This window comes from Anolis sagrei, chromosome 1 (genome assembly GCF_037176765.1).
Source record: "Anolis sagrei isolate rAnoSag1 chromosome 1, rAnoSag1.mat, whole genome shotgun sequence".
Classification (NCBI taxonomy): Eukaryota; Metazoa; Chordata; class Lepidosauria; order Squamata; family Dactyloidae; genus Anolis; species Anolis sagrei.
The window spans coordinates 125,378,089-125,398,293 of NC_090021.1; the positions used below are offsets into that span (position 1 = coordinate 125,378,089).

At 41.2% G+C, this 20,205-nt stretch overlaps 1 protein-coding gene and 1 long non-coding RNA gene across 2 annotated transcripts; one reads left to right on the top strand and one right to left on the bottom strand.

Moving 5' to 3' along the window:
• Nucleotides 1–3,842: 3,842 nt before the first annotated feature.
• LOC132783267 (glutathione S-transferase-like) lies at nucleotides 3,843–17,280 on the bottom strand. The gene is made up of 7 exons (XM_060788392.2): nucleotides 17,184–17,280; nucleotides 13,316–13,422; nucleotides 9,894–9,945; nucleotides 9,521–9,653; nucleotides 6,364–6,511; nucleotides 4,842–4,973; nucleotides 3,843–4,205 (listed from the first exon to the last, which is right to left on the bottom strand). Exons 2-7 carry the CDS (start codon nucleotides 13,400–13,402, stop codon nucleotides 4,086–4,088), a joined length of 672 nt encoding a protein of 223 aa, XP_060644375.2. The 5' UTR covers nucleotides 13,403–13,422; nucleotides 17,184–17,280; the 3' UTR covers nucleotides 3,843–4,085.
• Nucleotides 9,957–13,390, top strand: LOC137097053 (uncharacterized). The gene is made up of 2 exons (XR_010909942.1): nucleotides 9,957–10,186; nucleotides 12,005–13,390. It is a non-coding gene; the product is annotated as an uncharacterized lncRNA (long non-coding RNA).
• Nucleotides 17,281–20,205: the final 2,925 nt, after the last annotated feature.

Consider the following 20,205-nt stretch of genomic DNA (forward strand, 5'->3'; position numbering starts at 1 on the left):
TATTGATCTCATATTTGCATGTTTTTGAATTGCTAAGTTGGCAGAAGCTGGGGCTAACAATGGGAGCTCACCTTGTCTCATAGATTCAAGCCACCAACCTTCTAGACAGCAAGTTCTGCAGCTTAACGCTTTAACCCACTGTGCCACCACAGGACAGTACCTGTCCCTATTATTTCCATGTTATTTATGCTTCTGGTGCCAACTTTTCTGTTTAAGAAGTAATGCCCAGAAACACATCTACTTCATTAACTGAAGTATCTGTTTATTTTGTTTCTGTTTTTCAAACCATTCTCTTTCCCCCTCCAGATGGTTGTCACATTGCAGAACTACAACTCTGGTAATTTCGTGAAGACCTTCCACTTCCTTTTCAGCCAATTTTCTTGCTGAGTTTCCCTCCCTTCTAGCATTTAATGTTTATCTTCTCTGGTTGTGTTATTCCCCCCGCCCCCCAAAAATCACCTTCCCTTTTTCCTCTGCAGTGCTGCAAACTAGGAAAAGTCACAAAAGGTTGCCAAGCATTTATTTCACGCACAGACTTTCCCCCCTGTGATTAGCTTGTTGCCTCCTTTCTAGGGCTGGGTTAACCATTAAACCACAAAAATCCAAAAAGGTTCTGCTGATTCATTAATTTTTTTACCTGCAATGACTAGCCACAATTAAGCTCAAACATTATGTAAAACATTCTGTAAAAAGGGGGTCATTGGTCCAAGGCAGTCTGCCACCAGAGAGGGAAGGACAATTGTCACCTCTTCTTCCCCAGCAAAGGGAAGAGAATCCAAGACCATTCAAGTTGTCCTGTCACCTGAAGGAGACAAAACTCACAGCTGCATTGCCTTCCAGCCCAAACAGTGTAAATGCATGCACATATGCAATACATACGCACGTAAAAGTGCACCTAACAGCATGGTCACTTCACAATTCTTTTAAGATTACCTTTTAGAAGGGTTAAGGAATTGTTGAAGTTTCTTCAAGAAAGGGCAATACCTAATTTTAATCTCTTTTCTCTGTTCAATGGCTAGTTTAATGGAAGGAAGAATCAGGAGAGCAAAAGATTGTGTTTTATGATCGTATTTGCAGATGAGAACTCTGAAACAATTGGGTTCCTGTGTTTTCCAGGCTGTATGGTCATGTTCCAGAAACATTCTCTCCTGACGTTTCACCCATATCTATGGCAGGCATCCTCAGAGGTTGTGAGGTCTGTTGGAAACTAGGCAAGGGAGGTTTATATATCTGTGGCATGTCCAGGGTGGGAGAAAAAACTGTTGTCTGCTTGAGGCAAGTGTGAATGTTGCAATTGGCCACCTTGATTAGAATTGAATAACCTTGCAGCTTCAAGACTTGGCTGCTTCCTGCCTGGGGAAATCTTGTTGGGAGGTGATTAGCTGACCTTGTTTTTTTTTTTCTTGTCTGGAATTCCCCTATTTTTTTAGTGTTGCTTTTTATTTACAGTCCTGATTTTAGAGGTTTTTTTTAAATACTAGTAGCCAGATTTTGTTCATTTTCATGGTTTGCTCCTTTCTGTTGAAATAGTCCATATGTTTATGGATTTCAGTGGCTTCTCTGTGTAGTCTGGCATGGTGGTTGTTAGAGTGGTCCAGCATTTCTGTGTTCTCACATAATATGCTGTGTTCAGATTGGTTCAAGTGCTCTGAAACAAGCGGTGGAGTGCTGATGTTAGGAATACTAGCCTCCTGAATCTGGGATGAAGTTCAATACTTCAAATAGATGCATGGAATGCATTTATTGCTCCTCTGGCATGGAAGCCTCCATGTATCGGTCAATAAATGTCAACATATTGGTCAACGTATCAGTCAATAAATGCAAATCTTACAGAATACCAGTCAGCCCCTGATATATTCCAATAAAACCAAATTTGGAAGAGGTTGTATAGATCCTCTTTAATTTCATGGCTCAAATAACAGAAGGCCTTGTTATGACGAAACTCCAAAAGTGTGGGGATCGTGCTCCAATTACATGAAAACATTTCCATTAAAATGTTATTTTACTTGTCACGTCCAGTGTCAAGTTGGGCCCCAGACCTGGGCTTATTTTTTCTCATAAATTCCTTTGTGCTACTAATTAGAAACTGATTTTCTCCAATGTGAAATGTTATGTTCTGTGACTTGGAGGAGGAGGGAATGAAAAAATGGAATTCTGGAATATGTCTGTTCTTGGACATCCCGGTGTCCTTTTCCAATACAGGCAGTCCCCAAATTACGAACAAGATAGGTTCTGTAGAGACAGACAGACAGACAGACAGATAGATAGATAGATAGATAGAAGTTTTGGATAGCATAGGGAAGGATTAACATGCCTCTGGTGTTTCTTTTGCTGTCTGTGCCCCTGTTCACCTCACTTTCTGTCCCTGTGATAATTGGATTTTGAAAAAAAATGGCTAATGGTTTAGCGCCTGATTAGGACTGCTCAACATTAACATATGGTTTGATCTCCCAGCCCTTTACTTCTGGCCCTGCCCTATCAAATCTGAACATACCCAGTTACTGATTATGATGTCAGTTGAAGCCGTATTAAAGATGTTTTTACTGTTTTGGTTTTATTGTATTTAATTATATTTTATTGTTATAGGTTCTAATTCTGTTACTTTGTAACCCTTGTTGATGCTGGGTCTGGTCCCCATGTAAGCTGCCCCGAGTCCCTTTGGGGAGATGGTGGCGGGATGTAAGAATACAGTTCTTATTATTATTACTGTGGAAAGAAGGATTTGGTGAAAAGGCTTCAGTGGAGACCCCTTTTCCCCATGATAACTCTTTCAGGAATGGATTTCCCTTCTGAGGGGTAGATTTTTCTTGCTTCCTGTTGTCTTATCCTCGTTCTTAACTATGAGTCATTTGTAAGTCAGATGTTTGTAACTCTGGGACTGCCTGTACAAGGAAACCTGAACGGGCTGTACTAAATGTCAGTTAGGCAACATGAGAATCTTAAGATTGTGTCACAATAATGAGTTGTTTCGCACTTCACACTTATAGCTTTATGATGCCACTTTATAATTCCACTTTTCATAGAGCTACACCCAATTAAATCCTGAGGTTTGAAGTTTGGCGGGACCCTACTGGAGTTCTCTGGATGAGAATTTGAAAGCGCCCTCCCTAAATTGCAAATTCCAGAGTTTCATGGGCTGTTGCCATTATTATTATTTATTATTTATTATTTACAGTTCTTATATTCCACCCTTCTCACCCCGCAGGGGACTCAGGGCGGATTACAGTAAACACATATATGGCAAACATTCAATGCCAGTTTGACAAACAACATTTAACAGACAAAGGCTATTTAACTTTTTTCTGGCCACCAGGGGAGCTGCTGCTTTTCATTGTCCATCAGCGACACCGATGAAGTTCTTCCGCATTCCACATTCCCCGGAGTCTTTTTTCTTTATGGCCTCATAAATTAGTTAAATTTAGCCTCCCACACAAGGTGGTGCCTTATTTTCCTACTTGACAGATGCAACTGTCTTTCGGGTTGCAAAGGTCAACAACGGGCTACACAATGGCTGGACACCCACTCCAGCCCGGGCTGGCTTCGAACTCATGACCTTTTGGTCAGAGTGATCTTAATGCAGCTTACACTCAGCCAGCTGCGCCACAATCCCGGTATAATTGCCATAGCAATTAAACCTGGAACCACAGCACTATGGCTGCATGGTGTGGAAGGACCTTGGGTGTATAAGACGTGACTTTTCTGCCCTCGAATCCAGGAAACACTTTGACCTTTTCCAGTCATGTTCATGCAAATTTTCATCAGAAGGTCAAGTCTGTCGGTGTGATTGTGATGCATCAGGCAGGTTACAGACTAGTCAAATAAATGCTTAAGGAAAACACAAATGCTGCAGAATGTTTTATTTCATGTTAGTCCAATAATACACCTTATCATGACAGTTTCTTCTTAGTCTGTCTTGCAGTTCTGTTATCAATTGAGCCTCCTAATGTAGTTATGTGGCTTTACCCAAACTTTATGTCCATGTTTGATTTCAACCTTCTGGGATGATTTGAAATAACTGTCCCATCTCAATTTTTGAATTTTACTTGAAGCTACAATAGTGGGCCGGCATCACTGACAGCAACAACTCAGTAGAAAATTTTCATTCCTTCAGCAACAGTTGCTGCATCAGCAGGTGGTTTTCTTTGACTACCAGGTTGAAGAAATTTCTTAATGTTAGGGATGTTGCTTATTCTTGCTTTAAAAGCCTACAAAAAAGGGGAGAGTGCTCAGAAACACTATAACTTTATACAAAGAAAAGATGTTATCCCTGAATATTCATCATTGAACAGCATAATTGATGACATTACATCTTTATGATGAAAATAAAACTCCCTTCAACCCTTGACCAAAACTAAGTAGATGTATAAGTGACATATATCTCAGAAAATCTTATAGTTTATCCCAATCTTTTTGTTTAAAGTACGAAAGTTTGTGGCCGAGAATCTGAAATGCATAACCAAGAGTTACACATTCATGACTGCTTTATATTCACAATGCTTATCTCCTTATTTGTGCTTATTCCCAAACAAGGAATATGAAAAGCCCTATTTACTATTCAACAGCCACTGTGAACAATGAATTTCTGTTGCCCTGTTGAGTGGAGAGCAGATTGTTGGCTGTGACATCCCACCCACACACACACACACACTTGCACACTAACCCTTCCAATGGCTTTGGGAATATTTTCTTCCAGAATTTTGCAGAACATGATGCAGCATCTATGAATGCACAGGATCTAGTACACTTCATTACTGTCTTGTAATTCCATGTCTTCCCCAAATGGGTTGTTTATATTTCAAAGATTTCAAGCCCCATAAGCCTTCCCAAAACTGGTTGTTTACCGTTAAAAGAGGAAACTTGGAGAGGACATCAGCCTTCAGCTCTTCTGTTGCTAAAATGGTCTCCAGCAATTGAATATCTGCTCTGCTGAGCTGATTTCCCACCAGAAAATCTTGTCCATGATCTTTCAGGACCTACAGGACAGGAAAGATCATAAGAGGCTTTCAAGTCAGTGGTTCTTAAGCCTTTGCTTCTCCAAGTATTTTGGACTGCAGCTCCTGCAATCCCAGACCACTAGCCACACTAAAGGGGACTTCTGGGAGTTGAATCCAAAGTGTGTGGTGATTCAAATGTTGACAGTCACTGTTCCATGCATATATAGTAAACTGAAATGATACTGCTGGACTACTTTTAGATTTGGATTGACTTATGTTTTTGAAAAGCCACTGGACACCATGAAAATGCAACATGAATGACAGGAGGTTGGACTAGATGGCCTTTGTGGTCCCATCCAGTTCTATGATTCTCTATTGCAGTATGCAACCTCTGAACGGCCATGGTTTGCACTTGAATACACAACCAAAGGAGTCCTGCCACCAATTTCAGCAAGAACAGATGGATACACTGTCCAAGAATGCTCAACTGAATGCAGAATGGCACTTCTGTGACTCTGAACTGAATACCAATGTCCACATTAGACAGAAGTATCTCTGGGGGAAATGCAAGCATATATAAGATATCCAGAGAATTCCAGATGTGTATAAGGACCTATCTATACTGCCATATAATTCAGTTCCTGAATCCAGATTATACCCTTTGACTCAGATACTGGATTATATAGCAGTGGAATCTGGGAAGTACATACTGGATTTTATGGCAGTGTAAATCCAGCCTAAGATACCAAGAAGACTCAAGACATAAGTAGCAGAATAGGTCAGATGCATCTAACATTTTAAAATGTATTTCTCCAAGCCAGTGGTTCTCAACCTGTGGGTCCCCAGAAGTTTTGTCCTTCAACACCCAGAAATCAAAAGAGGTGGTAAATTGGCTGGGATTTCTGGGAGTTGTAGGCCATAACAACTCCAGGCCCACAGATTGAGAACCCTGATCTAAGCACTTTTCTCATTTCAAGTTCTGTAAAGCTTCCAGGATGGCATCCTTTTATGCACTTGTGTCGCCTTTATTAACTTATGATGACATAAAAGTGAAGTGCATCACTGCACAACACCTGTATTCTCATGTCTTCAAGAACAGCGAGTAAGAGTAGCTATCATTGCTCCATGAATCCCACTGTGCAGTGCATCTCGTTGTGCAATGGGCATTCAGCACAATGAGTGGTACTACATAATGACAGCCCTGCTATGTATCGGGGCCTCCCAGAGAGTGCCCTCTTGTGCAAGTTGTGCCAAAACACATAATCAAGATCCACTACTAAATTGTGGTAATATGAAATGTAGCCTCTACTGTAGGATGTTAACCTCCCGTATATTCCTTTCTGCTGTTCCTGATTTCTGATATACCAAAACAGTTGTATAACCATCACTGAGATGAGACAGCATTCTCTCATAATATGTATCCTCCTACCTTTTCAAAGACTGGGAAATATCTGCCAGTGGCTTTCTCAATTATTTCTGTTGTTTCCTTCTCCCTCTCCTTTGGATCAGTGCATTTCCAGGGCAACATCATGACCATTTCACCCAGGTCCCAAGCACCTTCACCGTACATATCAATTCTGAAAAAAAGAGGATGCGTTATGTTTCCTAACTACATGGTTTGCTCTGTAAAACTGAAATACACAATACTCATTCTCCCATGCTGGGAAAAGTCTTTCTTTCAGTTATTTTGATTTGCAGTGTATTCACAATGTATAGTTATAGCAGCTTGACCTTACTTTAACCACCATGTCTCCACCCTACAAGATCCTGGTATTTGTACTTTGGTGATATATCAGTACTCTTTGGCAGTGAAGACTAAATACCATGCAGAACTATAAATCCCAGAATTCCATACGGTGGAGCTACTTAAATCAAGGTGGTATTTTCCTGCTTTACCTCTCCAGAGCAGATGCAACCCTGTTGAACCCTGTTGAACTGAATTAGCTTATTCGTGTATATTTGTAAAAGACTACAAGCTTATATTCCTTTAAAAATCACACTCCCTTATATAACGTTTATTTTCATATAATTAACACAAAATGTTAGGAAAGGGTTTGTTTGTTTATTTACTTATTTATTTACCCTATTTATACCCCGCCTTTCTCTACCCCGAAGGGCACTGAAGGGAGCTTACATATAGGCAATTGTTCAATGCCTTAGAAAACATATAATTCCAATAAACATTAAAATTAAAATTAAATTAATATATATTAAACATTTAAAAGCATTACATTAATATTAAAACCATGCCATCCATAATTGCAGTCCAAAGCTGTTTCACAGTAATTGCACATATTCCGTATCTGTTATTGCACTGCATTATTCTCCAAAAGCTGGATCCCAAAACCAAGTTTTTCACTTGGATTAAATGACATGCAATGGTGAGTAGTATGCGGCCCTCCAGATGTTGTTGGATGCAGCATCAATCGTCAGTTAATATTGACACCAATCGCTAGAGTCAATGAGAACTGCTCTTTAGTAACAAACAGAAAAACCACATGCTACCTGCCCCAAATTATTTATTTATTTATTTATTAATGCACTTGTATACCGCTAATATCTCAGCCTAAATCGGCGACTCATTGCGGTTTACAACATTTAAAAAACAATATTCAGTTAAAAGCATAAAACACATATACAGTACAAATTATTGGGCCACCAATAACAATCCTATGCATCTCATAACTGGAATCGTAATCCAAAATTCATCGTCCGTGTATAACCAATCCTTAGTCATCACAATTCGTTACAACGGATTAACCGAATGCTTGTTTAAACATCCATGTCTTCAATCTTTTCCGAAACACCATCAGCGAAGGGGCTGATCGTACCTCTATGGGGAGGGTGTTCCAAAGCCGGGGGGCCACCACAGAAAAGGCCCTATCTCTCGTCCCCGCCAGCCGAGCTTGAGAAGCAGGCGGGATCGAGAGCAGGGTCTCCCCGAAAGATCTCAAACTCCTGGTGGGTTCATAGGCAGAGATGCAGTCAGATAGGTAGCTTGGGCCGGAACCGTTTAGGGGTTTAAAGGCCAACGCCAGCACTTTGAATTCAGCCCGGTAGCAGATTGGTAGCCAGTGGAGTTGGCGCAACAGGGGGGTTGTATGCTCCCTGCGCTCCGCTCCTGTTAAAATCATGGCTGCCGAGCGTTGGACTAGTTGGAGCTTCCGAGCTGTCTTCAAAGGCAACCCCACGTAGAGAGCGTTGCAGTAGTCTAAACGGGATGTAACCAGAGCGTGGACTACTGTGGCCAAGTCAGACTTCCCAAGGTATGGGCGCAGCTGGCGCACAAGCTTTAGCTGTGCAAATGCTCCCCTGGTCACCGCCGAAACCTGGGGTTCCAGGCTCAGCGATGAGTCCAGGATCACTCCCAAGCTGCGAACCTGCGTCTTCAGGGGGAGTGTGGCCCCATCCAACACATGCCCTGTTCGGCCTTGCGACTGACCAGGAGTACCTCTGTCTTGTCTGGATTCAATTTCAATTTGTTCGCCCTCATCCAGACCGTCACAGCGGCCAGGCACCGGTTCAGGACCTGGACAGCCTCCTTAGTAGCAGGTGGAAAGGAGTGACAGAGTTGGACATCATCCGTGTACAGATGACACCGTACCCCGAAACTCCGGATGATCTCCCCCAGCGGCTTCATGTAGATGTTAAACAACATGGGAGACAATATTGAGCCCTGAGGAACCCCACAAGACAATGGTTGTGGGGATTGAACAGGTGTCCCCCAACAACACCTTCTGAGATCGACCCTCCAGGAATGACCGGAGCCACTGCAAAACAGTACCTCCAAGACCCATCCCTGCGAGGCGTCCCAGAAGGATACCGTGGTCGACGGTATCGAAGGCCGCTGAGAGGTCGAGCAGCACCAACAGGGACACACTCCCCCTGTCGAGCTCCCGGCACAGATCATCCACTAAGGCGACCAAGGCTGTCTCGGTACCATGTCCCGGCCTAAAGCCAGACTGTGCCGGGTCTAGATAATCCGTGTCTACCAAGAATACCTGGAGTTTGTTAGGCCACCACACGTTCCAAGACTTTGCCCAAGAAGGGGAGATTGGAAACTGGCCGATAGTTGTCGAATTTAGTGGGGTCCAGTGATGGTTTCTTCAACAGCGGTTTTATTATAGCTTGTTTTAAGCTCGCTGGAAACTTGCCTTCCCGAAGGGAAGCATTAACCACCACCTTAACCCACTCAGCCAATCCCCTTCTGGCCTCCTTTAGAAGCCAGGATGGGCAGGGGTCCAGGATGCATGTGGTTGGCCTCATTCCTCCAAGTATCTTGTCCACATCCTCGGGTTTCACCAATTGAAATGAATCCATCAAAACTGGACAAGCAGGTGCTCGTGTTACATCCTCAGAAATTAGGGAATGAATTCTGCAGAAGCAACATTTGATTTCAATGAAGTCTATTTGAATTCAATTGGGAGTTAATAATGCTCTACTTAGTACTTTTTAGCTGCTTTTTGCAGTGGCAGTGAGCTGAAATAGGCTGACTGAAAGGGCACATCAGATTTCTCATCTCTTGCACAGCAAACATATCTTGCAGAAGCAAACACGCATTCACCAAATGTAGAAATGTTGCTCACAGTGCTCTCTGCTTGATGTCTTTCCCATAGAGATTGTATTTTGCTGAAATATAGTTGAGAATGGCTCGGGTCTGCACCAGCTTCATCCCATCAATTTCCACCATGGGCACTTGCTGGAAGAGCAGGAGTCCATCTTATGGAGGGAAAATTGGGAGAAATCGGTTTATTTTTCTAGAGCCAATGAGAATAGGCAAAGTATTATGCATTAACCATTATTATTGTATATTTGCATATTTTAAGTTGTAACATTTTTGATTGTGAGTTGCTTTGAGTCTCTGCATGGAAAAATAAAGCGATATATAAATAAAATAAAATAAAATATATTCATATTACTCCAACACAGATAGATAAAATATTTGGACAACAAACTCACCTTTCCTCAATTTTTCTAGATCTGCCTTGGACTTCATAAATGGTTCTTCAAACTATCAACAAAAAGGGAAAAAAGAAACAAAGATGGGCAAATAATCTGAAGAATCTCATGATGAAAAATGCACAACCTCCCAATCTCAGCATTTTCTAGTTTTCCAAAATCTCTGAGGCATGGAAGGAAAGAAGCTGAATACCCTCTACTCTGCTTCTTCTTTCACATTCATTTGTGGCACTGCTGAGTAAACAACATCATGCTGGGGAGAGATGCTGGGGTCGGCTATGAAGAAGGAATAGGTCACTTTTTAAAAAAATTTTAATTAAATTTTATTTTGAAAAGATAATACACCAACCATATATGTTGCAAAAATGTACACATACACAAACAAACACACATACACAAATAACCCTCCATACAGTTACCCCTCCACCCACCCCCAGTGCTACCCACCACCTTGACTTCCGTCACTAATCCACGCAGGATTTATGCACAACTTATTTAACCCTCTATACTTGTAATTCAATAAATTCCTCTTGTTTTTATTTCTTTAGCTCTCCCGTCAAGTATGCTAAGGCCAGCTTCCAGTTTCTTTCAAATATTTCATTATTTTCATATTTCAAATTGCTTGAAATCTTAGCCATCTGTGCATAATCCCACAATTTATCCTTCCAATCTTTGATGCTTAATGTTTTCTCCCCTTTCCAATTTTTGGCAATTGTAATGCGTGCAGCCGCAAAGTTGTACAAACAGATTTCTCTCTCTGGCTGTTCTAAGCTGTCTCTGAATATCCCTAATAGGCACATCCCTGGGTTCTTTTTTACTTTGTTGTAAATCTTTTTATTTGTTTCCTTTATTATTCTTTTCCAATAGATCTGCACCAGTTCGCACGACCACCATACGTGAAAGAAAGTCCCTTTCTTTCTTTTGCACCTCCAACAGGATCCTGTTTGTGAATTGTCCATTTTGGCTAGGAGGGCTGGGGTTATGTAGCATCTGTAGAACATTTTATATACATTATCTCTAATTGAAGCTGCCACTGTAAATTTAAGGCCATTGTTCCACAGGTTTTCCCAGATGTCAAAATCTATGCTTCTCCCTAAATCTTTTGCCCATGAGATCATGGGGGTTTTAACACGATTATCTTCCAAATTATAGTGTAGAATATATTTGTATAATCTGGCTATTAATCCTTTTCCCCCTTTATCTAATATAGTTTCCAGATCTGATTTTTTGGAAGCAAATCCCCTCTTCTCGTCTTTTTTGAATCTTTCGTATAATTGATGATATCGGAACCAATCTTTAATACCCAATTCTTCTTTTCCCCTCAGTGCCTATTGGCCATTGGACCTGATAAGTAGTTCCCCATATGTTCTGACATCATCCTTGCAGATGGGTCTCCCAATGGCTTCTATTGGCCTCAGCCACAGGGGTGTTTTGGGTTCCATCCCTAATTTGTATCTTTTCCAAACATCTATTAAGCTTCCCCTAATTACATGTTTATTGAATGCCTTATTTAATCTCTCTCCTTCATACCAGAGGTAAGAATGCCATCCATATCTGATTCCTTGTCCTTCTAAATTTAGTAGATTTATGTTCCAGAATTGTATCCAATCTCTGAGCCAGCTCATGCAGGCGGCCTCATAGTAGGTTTTTAAATCTGGTAAATTTAGTCCTCCACTCTCTTTGGTATCAATTAAATTTTTGTAAGCAATCCTGGCTTTTTTCCCTGCCCAAATGAAATTCATGATATCCCTCTTCCACAAATTGAAAATTTTAGTCCCTTTAATAATAGGTATGCTTTGAAAAAAGAAAAGCATTTTGGGAAGTATCATCATCTTAATAATTGCAGTCCTGCCCAGGCATGTTAATGGTAGCTTCTGCCAATTGTTCAAATTTCCTTTGATCTCCGACCATGTCTTCACATAATTATTTTGAAACAAGTCGATGTTCTTGCTTGTGATAGTTATTCCCAAATATTTTATCTTCGGGACTACTTTACAGTTAGCTGCTTCCTCTAATTTCCTAATAATTTTAGTGTCTAAATTTTTTGTAATAAATTTAGATTTATCTTTATTTATTTTAAAACCCGAAACCTCTCCATACACCCGAAATAGGTCACTTGAGCCCCAGTTCTAATTTTTTTTGTCATGTCAGGAGTGACTTGAGAAGCTGCAAGTCGCTTCTGGTGTGAGAGAACTGGCTGTCTGCAAGGACGTTGCCCAGGGGACGCCCGGATGATTTTTTGATGTTTTTATCATCCTTGTGTGAGGCTTCTCTCATGTCCCTGCATGAGGAGCTGGAGCTGATAGAGGGCGCTCATCTGCCTCTCCCCGGATTCGAACCTGCGACCTGTCGGTCTTCAGTCCTGCCGGCAGAGGGGTTTAACCCACTGTGCCACCGGGGGCTCCACTCCAGTTCCAATGCCAGGCAGAAATAGGTTCCTCATAATTAAATATTCTCAGGGGAAAGCATAGTTTTATAAAAAGTAATGAACAAGACAATGTATGCTCTGGTTGCACAAATGCCCCCGCCTTCATCCAACAGAAACAAAGATAGAGTCCACTTGAAGAAATGCAGGGCAAATACAATTCCGTGGCAAAATTTAAAAGCCTGCCTGTTCTACTGTAGCTGAAAGCAAATCAGCTGCAGTGGAAGATACCTGGCCACTGCCAAGTGAAGCCCTAGAGTAGGAAAGACTAGAGCAGTGGTTCTCAACCTGTAGTTCCCCAGATGTTTTGGCCTACAACTCCCAGAAATCCCAGCGAGTTTACCAGCTGTAAAGGCACAGGATGAGAACCACTGGCGTAGGGGGTCATAAAGGAAATAAATGCAGGAGAACATTTCCTGAGACTGACAGGTCTGTATGGGGACATTTTTTTCTCAGTTCTAAAACACGGATTTTGGCGCTGTCTGGAAGTGACCTAGGTGACTTTGGGCCAGTCACACTCTCTTGACCTGAAAGTTAATAAGCAAGTTTGGTCATTAAATGAAAATGCTCCCTTACACACCTGCAATGAAGAAATTAACCATACATATACAGTAGAGTCTCGCTTATCCAACCTTTGCTCATCCAACATTCTGTATTATCCAATGCGGTCTGCCTCTCACCTGGATCCACAGCTGTTTCAAAGCATTGCGATGTTTTGGTGCTAAATTCGTAAATACAGTAATTACTATATAACATTACTGTGTATTGAACTGCTTTTTCTGTCAATTTGTTGTAAAACACGATGTTTTGGTGCTTCATTTGTAAAATCATAACATACTTTGACATTTAATCCCTCCTTTATCCAACATTTTCGCTTAACCAATGTTCTGCCGGCCCGTTTACGTTGGATAAGCGAGACTCTGCTGTATGTAAATTGACAGCTCAAATGAATTATTAAAGCAATATGATCTATTTAGAGGAAAAACTAAACTCAAACCTCAACTCCAGCTGCAGCCAACATCCATCTTATGGTTTCCATGCGGCCTCTTGTATTCATGTAATGAAGCTTAGGTTTCCCAGCCATGTTTCCAAGTATTTTCTTTCCTGTTTTGACAAAATGATGATTTTAAAAAATGAAGAAAGAGCAGAACAGCTTTCAGTATCTTTGCTTTTGTTTCTGAGAGTTGTTATGGTTGAGGAAGTTACTTCATGACAAGCCTTATCACCTGGATGTCTTCTGACTTTAGAAGATATTGCGCCAAAGACCTGGTGTTAATGTTGGGTCTAAATCAAATTTTAGGCCGAAAGCAAGAAAAATGGGTTACATGATATGCTCTGTTGATCTCAAATACAGTCAGCCCTAAACAATAACTCTGGGAACCACTGGTGGTCCAATGGGTTAAACCCTTGTGTCAGCAGGACTGAAGACCAACAGGTCAAAGGTTCAAATCCGGGTAGAGAGTGGATGAGTTCCCTCTGTCACCACCAGCTCCCCAGGCGGGGACATGAGAGAAGCCTCCCACAGGGATGGTAAAACATCAAAACATCTGGGTGTCTCCTGGCTAATTCTCTCACACCAGAAGTGCCTTGCAGTTTCTCAAGTTGCTCCTGACATGGAAAAAAACCCATAAAATTGAAAAACTGCAAACAAAGAAATTGGTATAAAATTCGAGAACGCCTCTCAAGGAATTCCTAGGAATTCGAGCATGACTTTATGATTGACTTTCACTGGAAGCTGAACACAGAATTACACTGGAAGACTGAGAAATTCCTAGAAAAGTATTCTCTTTGGAAATCTTGAGGTCTTCCAGCATGATCAGGGGAAGCGAACCATAGAATGACATTAGAAGACTTAGGGATCCCTAGAGAGAACATTTTAGACAAATATGTGAATCATCAAAGGTGTAAATGTCAAAACTGCATATATGAGGGGATAACGATATTAGCAATGCCCGGCCTCCAGAAATAGACAAGATGGGTTATATTTAGGATGAGATGCCTTGGCAACCTTCCAAATACTAGCCATACTTCCACCTCAAAAAACTGACAAGGTGAGGTCTATCTGGAACACAAGTGTCAAATTCAAGGCTGAATTTAGCTTGCCTTATTATTTTATGTAGCCCATCCAGATGCTGGACTACAACTCCTGTATTCCTCATCATTGGGCATCATGACTAGATAGGAGGTGGGATACAGTAACACCTGGTAGGCTTCAGTTTGTTCTGTTTATTCTGGATAAAGGAGTTTGAATTTAGATATAAGACTTGTAACTTCAAAATGTTCTTCAACCTTTCCCCAAACTCAGGCCCACAAGTACTGTTGGACTGCAATCCCCATTATCCCTAGTCCACATGGTGGAAAATCAAAACTGATGGGAGTTCTTGTTCAATAACATCTGGGGACCCAAATTGGATAAAACTAAAGAGCACTGAACACTAAGTAAAAATAAAAAGCTGGCCCACTGTATCCACTGATTTAACAGTCGTTTGAAGGCAAGCATAAGGCTGACGTGGCCCTTGATGAAAATAGATTTGACATCCTGGATCTAGAGTGAAAAATGCAATATTCTCAAGCTGAAAAAAGCAGCTGCAGCAACCTCTGCTTTACAAAGAGCAATGTTTCTCTTGGCTCCCATCCCTGCTGAGACCGGAGACAGTGCCAAGGAATGACACCCTTGGTTCAGTTGTCTCTCCCTTTCACATTAATATGTAAGCTCTCTTTCTCTGCAGTCCTTTGGCTTTGGAAAGCCCTCTTCTACCCTGTCTGCCCAGGGTTTTTAATACACTTTTCTTCTTCATAAAAAAACTTCTTTTTTGCGAAACAAAACAAAAGTTGGTGTTTCCAGCAAAGTAGTGTGCAAAGGAATGTGCAAGCTGCCCAACTGCAGTGAAGCACAACTCCAGCCACTGCAATTTTCCCAAAGGTCAGGGCTAGGGGGACAAGACAAGGGACGCCTTTCCTTCCTTCCTCAAACCCAAGGCGCAACAAGCAGGGAATTGTACTGTCGAAAGCTTTCATGACCAGAATCACTGGGTTGCTGTGAGTTCACCGAGCTGTATGGCCATGTTCCAGAAGCATTCTCTCCTAACCTTTCACCTGCATCTATGGCAGACATCCTCAGAGGTTGTGAAGTCTTTTGGGAACTAGGAAAATAGGGTTTATAGCAGGGAATTTTTACACATCTGGTTTTTCAGAATTACAAAAGTATTTTAAGCGCTAAGCGTATCAGTTTCGTCCCAGCAATGATAGCATATCGGAAGAGAGAGAGAGCAAGAGGGAGAACTACAATCCAATCAGTTTATATTTCTGCATTATTTCCCCTACAGTGCATACAGCCTTAACAACTTACAATTCCAGCCACACACACACACGCACACACACACACGTGTGTGTGTGTGCAATTCCCCCCTCCCACCCCAAATGTAGACACCCCTTCACAAGATTCCAATAGTAGCATCTGAAAAGAGAAACTCTGACATGAGTTTCACAATGCTTTGATAAAACAAGAAATGCATTGCTACCCAAACTTGACAACTGGAATGCCTTAAATAAAAGGATAATTGAAGTTGGGACTTGAAGATAATGATTAAAATGTGTTGTCAAAGGATTTCATGGCCAGAATCACTGGGTTACTGTGAGTTTTCTGGGCTGCGTGGCCATGTTCCAGAAGCATTCTCTGCTGATGTTTGGCCCACATCTATTGCAGACATCCTCAGAAGTTGAGGGGTGCAACAAAGGATTCTCCCAGGCAGCAACCAGCCATGAAAAATGCAGACTATTAAATGCTAATCAAGGTGGCCAATTGCAATATTCACACATACCTATAGCAGACAAGAGTTCTTTCACAGATATATAAACCTCACTTGCCTAGTTTCCAGCAGACCCCTCAACTTGAGGATGCCTGCCAAAGATGTGAGTGAAACGTCAGGAGAGAATGCTTCTGGAACATGGCCATACAGCCCGGAAAACTCACAGCAACACAATGATTAGAATATTTATTCTTCTTTGATATAAATCTACTACTTAGTCCTCCAATAATTGTCATTGCTAATATGAAGCAGCCAGTGGTGCAGTGGATTAAACTGCTGAGCTGCTGAGCTTGTTGACCAAAAGGCTGCAGGTTCAAACCCGGGGAACGACGTGAACTTCCTCTGTCAGGCTCAACTTCTGCCAACTTAGCAGTTTGAAAACATGCAAATGTGAGTAGATCAATAGGTACCGCTCCAGTGGGAAGGTAACAGCATTCCATGCAGTCATGCCGGCCACATGACCTTGGAGGTGTCTATAGACAATGCTGGCTCTTCGGCTTAGAAAAGGAGATGAGCACCAACACCCAGAGTCGGACACAACTGGACTTAATGTCAGGGGAAAACCTTTACCTTTACCCTACTACTATAAACTGCTAAAAGATGTCTACAGGTTGTTGTTTTTGGTGTGGGGAGCATCCTGTTTACAAGCAATGCACACAGCACAAAACAATAGGACAAAACAGGGCTAGTTTGCCGGACCAGTAGTCCTGCTGAAGCCCCTGCTAGGCACAAAGTTTAGGCTTAGTAGTCAAAATGCAAACCTAGTGAGCCCCAAAGCAAGAAGGGTCCCAGATCCACTTGCTTACCCTTAACCCTCCACAGAAACTGGGGAGGGTGGCAAAGATCCCTGGCCAGATAGTACAAATCAGGTGTTAGAATTTCACTATAAAAACCTCATCTGGGAACACTATAAGTCTGCAAGAACCCCCCCCCCCCCCCGAATGCTCTCTATATAATACAAAGCAAAGCCTTTGGGCCCAATCAAGATAGTTATTCCTCCCAGCATTCCTAGGGAGTTGAAGGGTTGAAGGAGATTTTCTCAGCCTGGCTACTAACCTGGTGCTGGAACTGGGGAAGGAGCGTAAGAAAGATTGAGCCTGTGTACAACTCAGTTATATAAGCCTCTGGAAGAGGGAAGAACCACCCAGTAGGAGGTGCAGTTTCCCTCTCTAAACAGATGAGTGTGCCAGATTGGTGGTTAATGTATTCTCAACTACAATGAGTGGCCTTTTCAATTTGCCATTATTGTGGGAGTACCATATTCATGTTTTTACAGTATCCCTCCATATCCATGAACTTTATATCCACAGATTCTCTCTGAAATATTTCTTAAATATCTCAAAAGCAAACTTTGATTTTACCATGATATATAAGGGTTGCGATTTTACTACACCATCGTAAGTAACAATAATTAAAAAAAAAAACGCCTTTATAACCTGGGCTATTTCCCCAGGGGGACTCAAGGAGGTTTCCAACAAAAAGCAAACATTCAATGCCATAACAAACAATAGAAACAAAGTGTTGTCGAAGGCTTTCATGGCCGGAATCTCTGGGTTGCTGTGAGTTTTCCAGGCTGTATGGCCATGTTGCAGAAGCATTCTCTCCTGACATTTTGCCTACATCTATGGCAAGCATCCTCAGAGGTTGTGAGGTCTGTTGGAAACTAGGCAAGTGGGGTTTATATATCTGTGGAATGTCCAGGGTAGGAGAAAGAACTCTTGTCTACTTGAGGTAAGTGTGAATGTTGCAATTGGCCATCTTGATTACGTTTGAATGGCCTTGCATCTTCAAAGCCTCGCTGCTTCCTGCCTGGGGGAATCCTTTGTTGGGAGGTATTAGCTGGCCCAGGGATCTTCTCACCTCTGCAGGAGTCTACCGTATACCATGCAGTGGTGTTGCCAAGTCTACATAAGGACCACCAAACGCAGCCCCCGAACACAAATCAAGGAACATGAAAGGCGCTGCAGACTTATTCATCCACAGATCAGCCATAGCAGAACACTGCTGAAACAACCTGGACACAGCATATTATTTGAGAACACAGAAATGTTGGATCACTCTAACAACCACCATGTCAGACTACACAGAGAAGCCATTGAAATCCACAAACATGTGGACAATGCCCACAGAAAGGAGGAAAATATGAAAATGAACAACATCTGACCACTAATATATTTTTTAAAAAAACCTCCAAAATCGGGGGGGGGGGGGGGCACTGAAAAAACAAGGAATTGCAGGCAGGAAACAATCAGGGCCAGCTAACTTCTCCCAACAAAGGATCCCCCCAGGTAGGATTGTTTATTTGTTTGTTTCTTGTCTTGATTGTTTCTTGTCTGGAATTCCTGTTTTTTTTAGTGTTGCTCTTTATTTACTGTGCTGATTTTAGAGGGGTTTTTTTTAGTACTGATAGCCAGATTTTGTTCATTTTCATGGTTTCCTCCTTTCTGTTAGAATTGTCCACATGCTTGTGGATTCCATTGGCTTCTATGGTAGCCTGACATGGTGGTTGTTAGTGTGGTCCAGCATTTCTGTATTCTCATATAATATGCTGTGTCCAGGTTGGTTTATCAAGTGATCTGAAACAATTGCTCGGGTGCTGATGTTAGGAACATCAGCCTCCCGAATCAGGGATGAAATGTATGTTCTGTGACTTGGAGGTCGAGAAGGGAATACAAAGGTGGGATTCTGGAATATGTCTGTACATCCTGGTATACTTTTCCAAGATAGGCGGTCCCCAAGTTCTCTAGGTTTGTTCTTTTTTTAAAAAAAAAGTTTTTATTAAGGTATTTGAAAGTAACATCGAGAGAGGGTGAATATTAAAAAAGAGGATAGCGAAGTAGGAAAAGATAGAAAAACACCCCCCTTCCCCCAAGTCCACAAAAAATCAAAAGAAAAAACCCCCGAGTAAAAAGGAAAAAGCAGTAAAAAATAAAATACAAAAAGCACAAAAAGGACAAAAATTAAAAAAAATAAGATAAAAAATTGACTTCCATCTCTCCATCAGGTGTTGTGTCCTCAGTAATGTTCCCATTGTATCCACATCAAAATATTCCTCTTATTTACTTCTTTCTTTTTCGTAGTTTTCATATAGAGTCCAATCTGTCCTCTTTATCGGATTCCCGGTATTCTTTTTCAAGAAAAAAGTTAGTTCATCCATTTCTCTTATTTCTCTTACTTTCCCTAACCATTCTTCAATGTTAGGGATGTCTTCCTGCTTCCAAAATTTTACCAAAGATATTTTCGCCGCTGTCGTGATATAAGTAAATAGTCTATCTTCATTCTCATCTAATTGTAATTCCAAATCTGTAAAGCCTAGTAAATAATATTCTGGTTTCTTCTTAAATACTCTCTTCAAGATTTTTTGTGTCTCCTCATGTACCATCGACCAATATTTCTCTATTTTTCTTTACATGTCCACCAAATATGATAAAAAGTGCCTATTTGATGACAACCCTTCCAGCATTTATCAGAAGAATTTTTGTTCATTAGAGATAATTTCTTTGGAGTGGTATACCATCTGTGGAACATTTTAATCCAGTTTTCTTTTAAATCTGTTGCATACACATATTTCAATTTTTTGTTCCACATTTGCTCCCACTCTCTAAATTGAATAGGTCTTCTTATATTTTCTGCCCATTTTATCATGCATGGTTTAACCTGTTCATACTCAGTTAGCCAGGTTAATAGTGTATTATAAATAATTGAGATTACTTTTTTCTTCGTCTTCAGGATCTTATCCCAGATTGTTTCTTCCCAGGCAAAGCCTATTTTATTATCTTGCTTAATATATTCTTTCATTTGCAGGTAATGAAGCCACGTCATATTCCCATTTATTTCTTTTATTTGCTGAAAGGATTTTATCTCAGTAGTGTTTCTCACTAAAATGTCTCTATATGGTGGCCACGCTCTCCATCCTAATAGTCTTCTTTGGTGTGCCTCCATCGGTGAAACCCATAGAGGCATTTTATTATAAAAATACTTCTTATACTTCATCCATACTCTTAATAATGATGCTCTTACAAAATGGTTTCCGAATTTTTTTCCTTTTTTTCTCGATCATACCACGTGTAGGCATGCC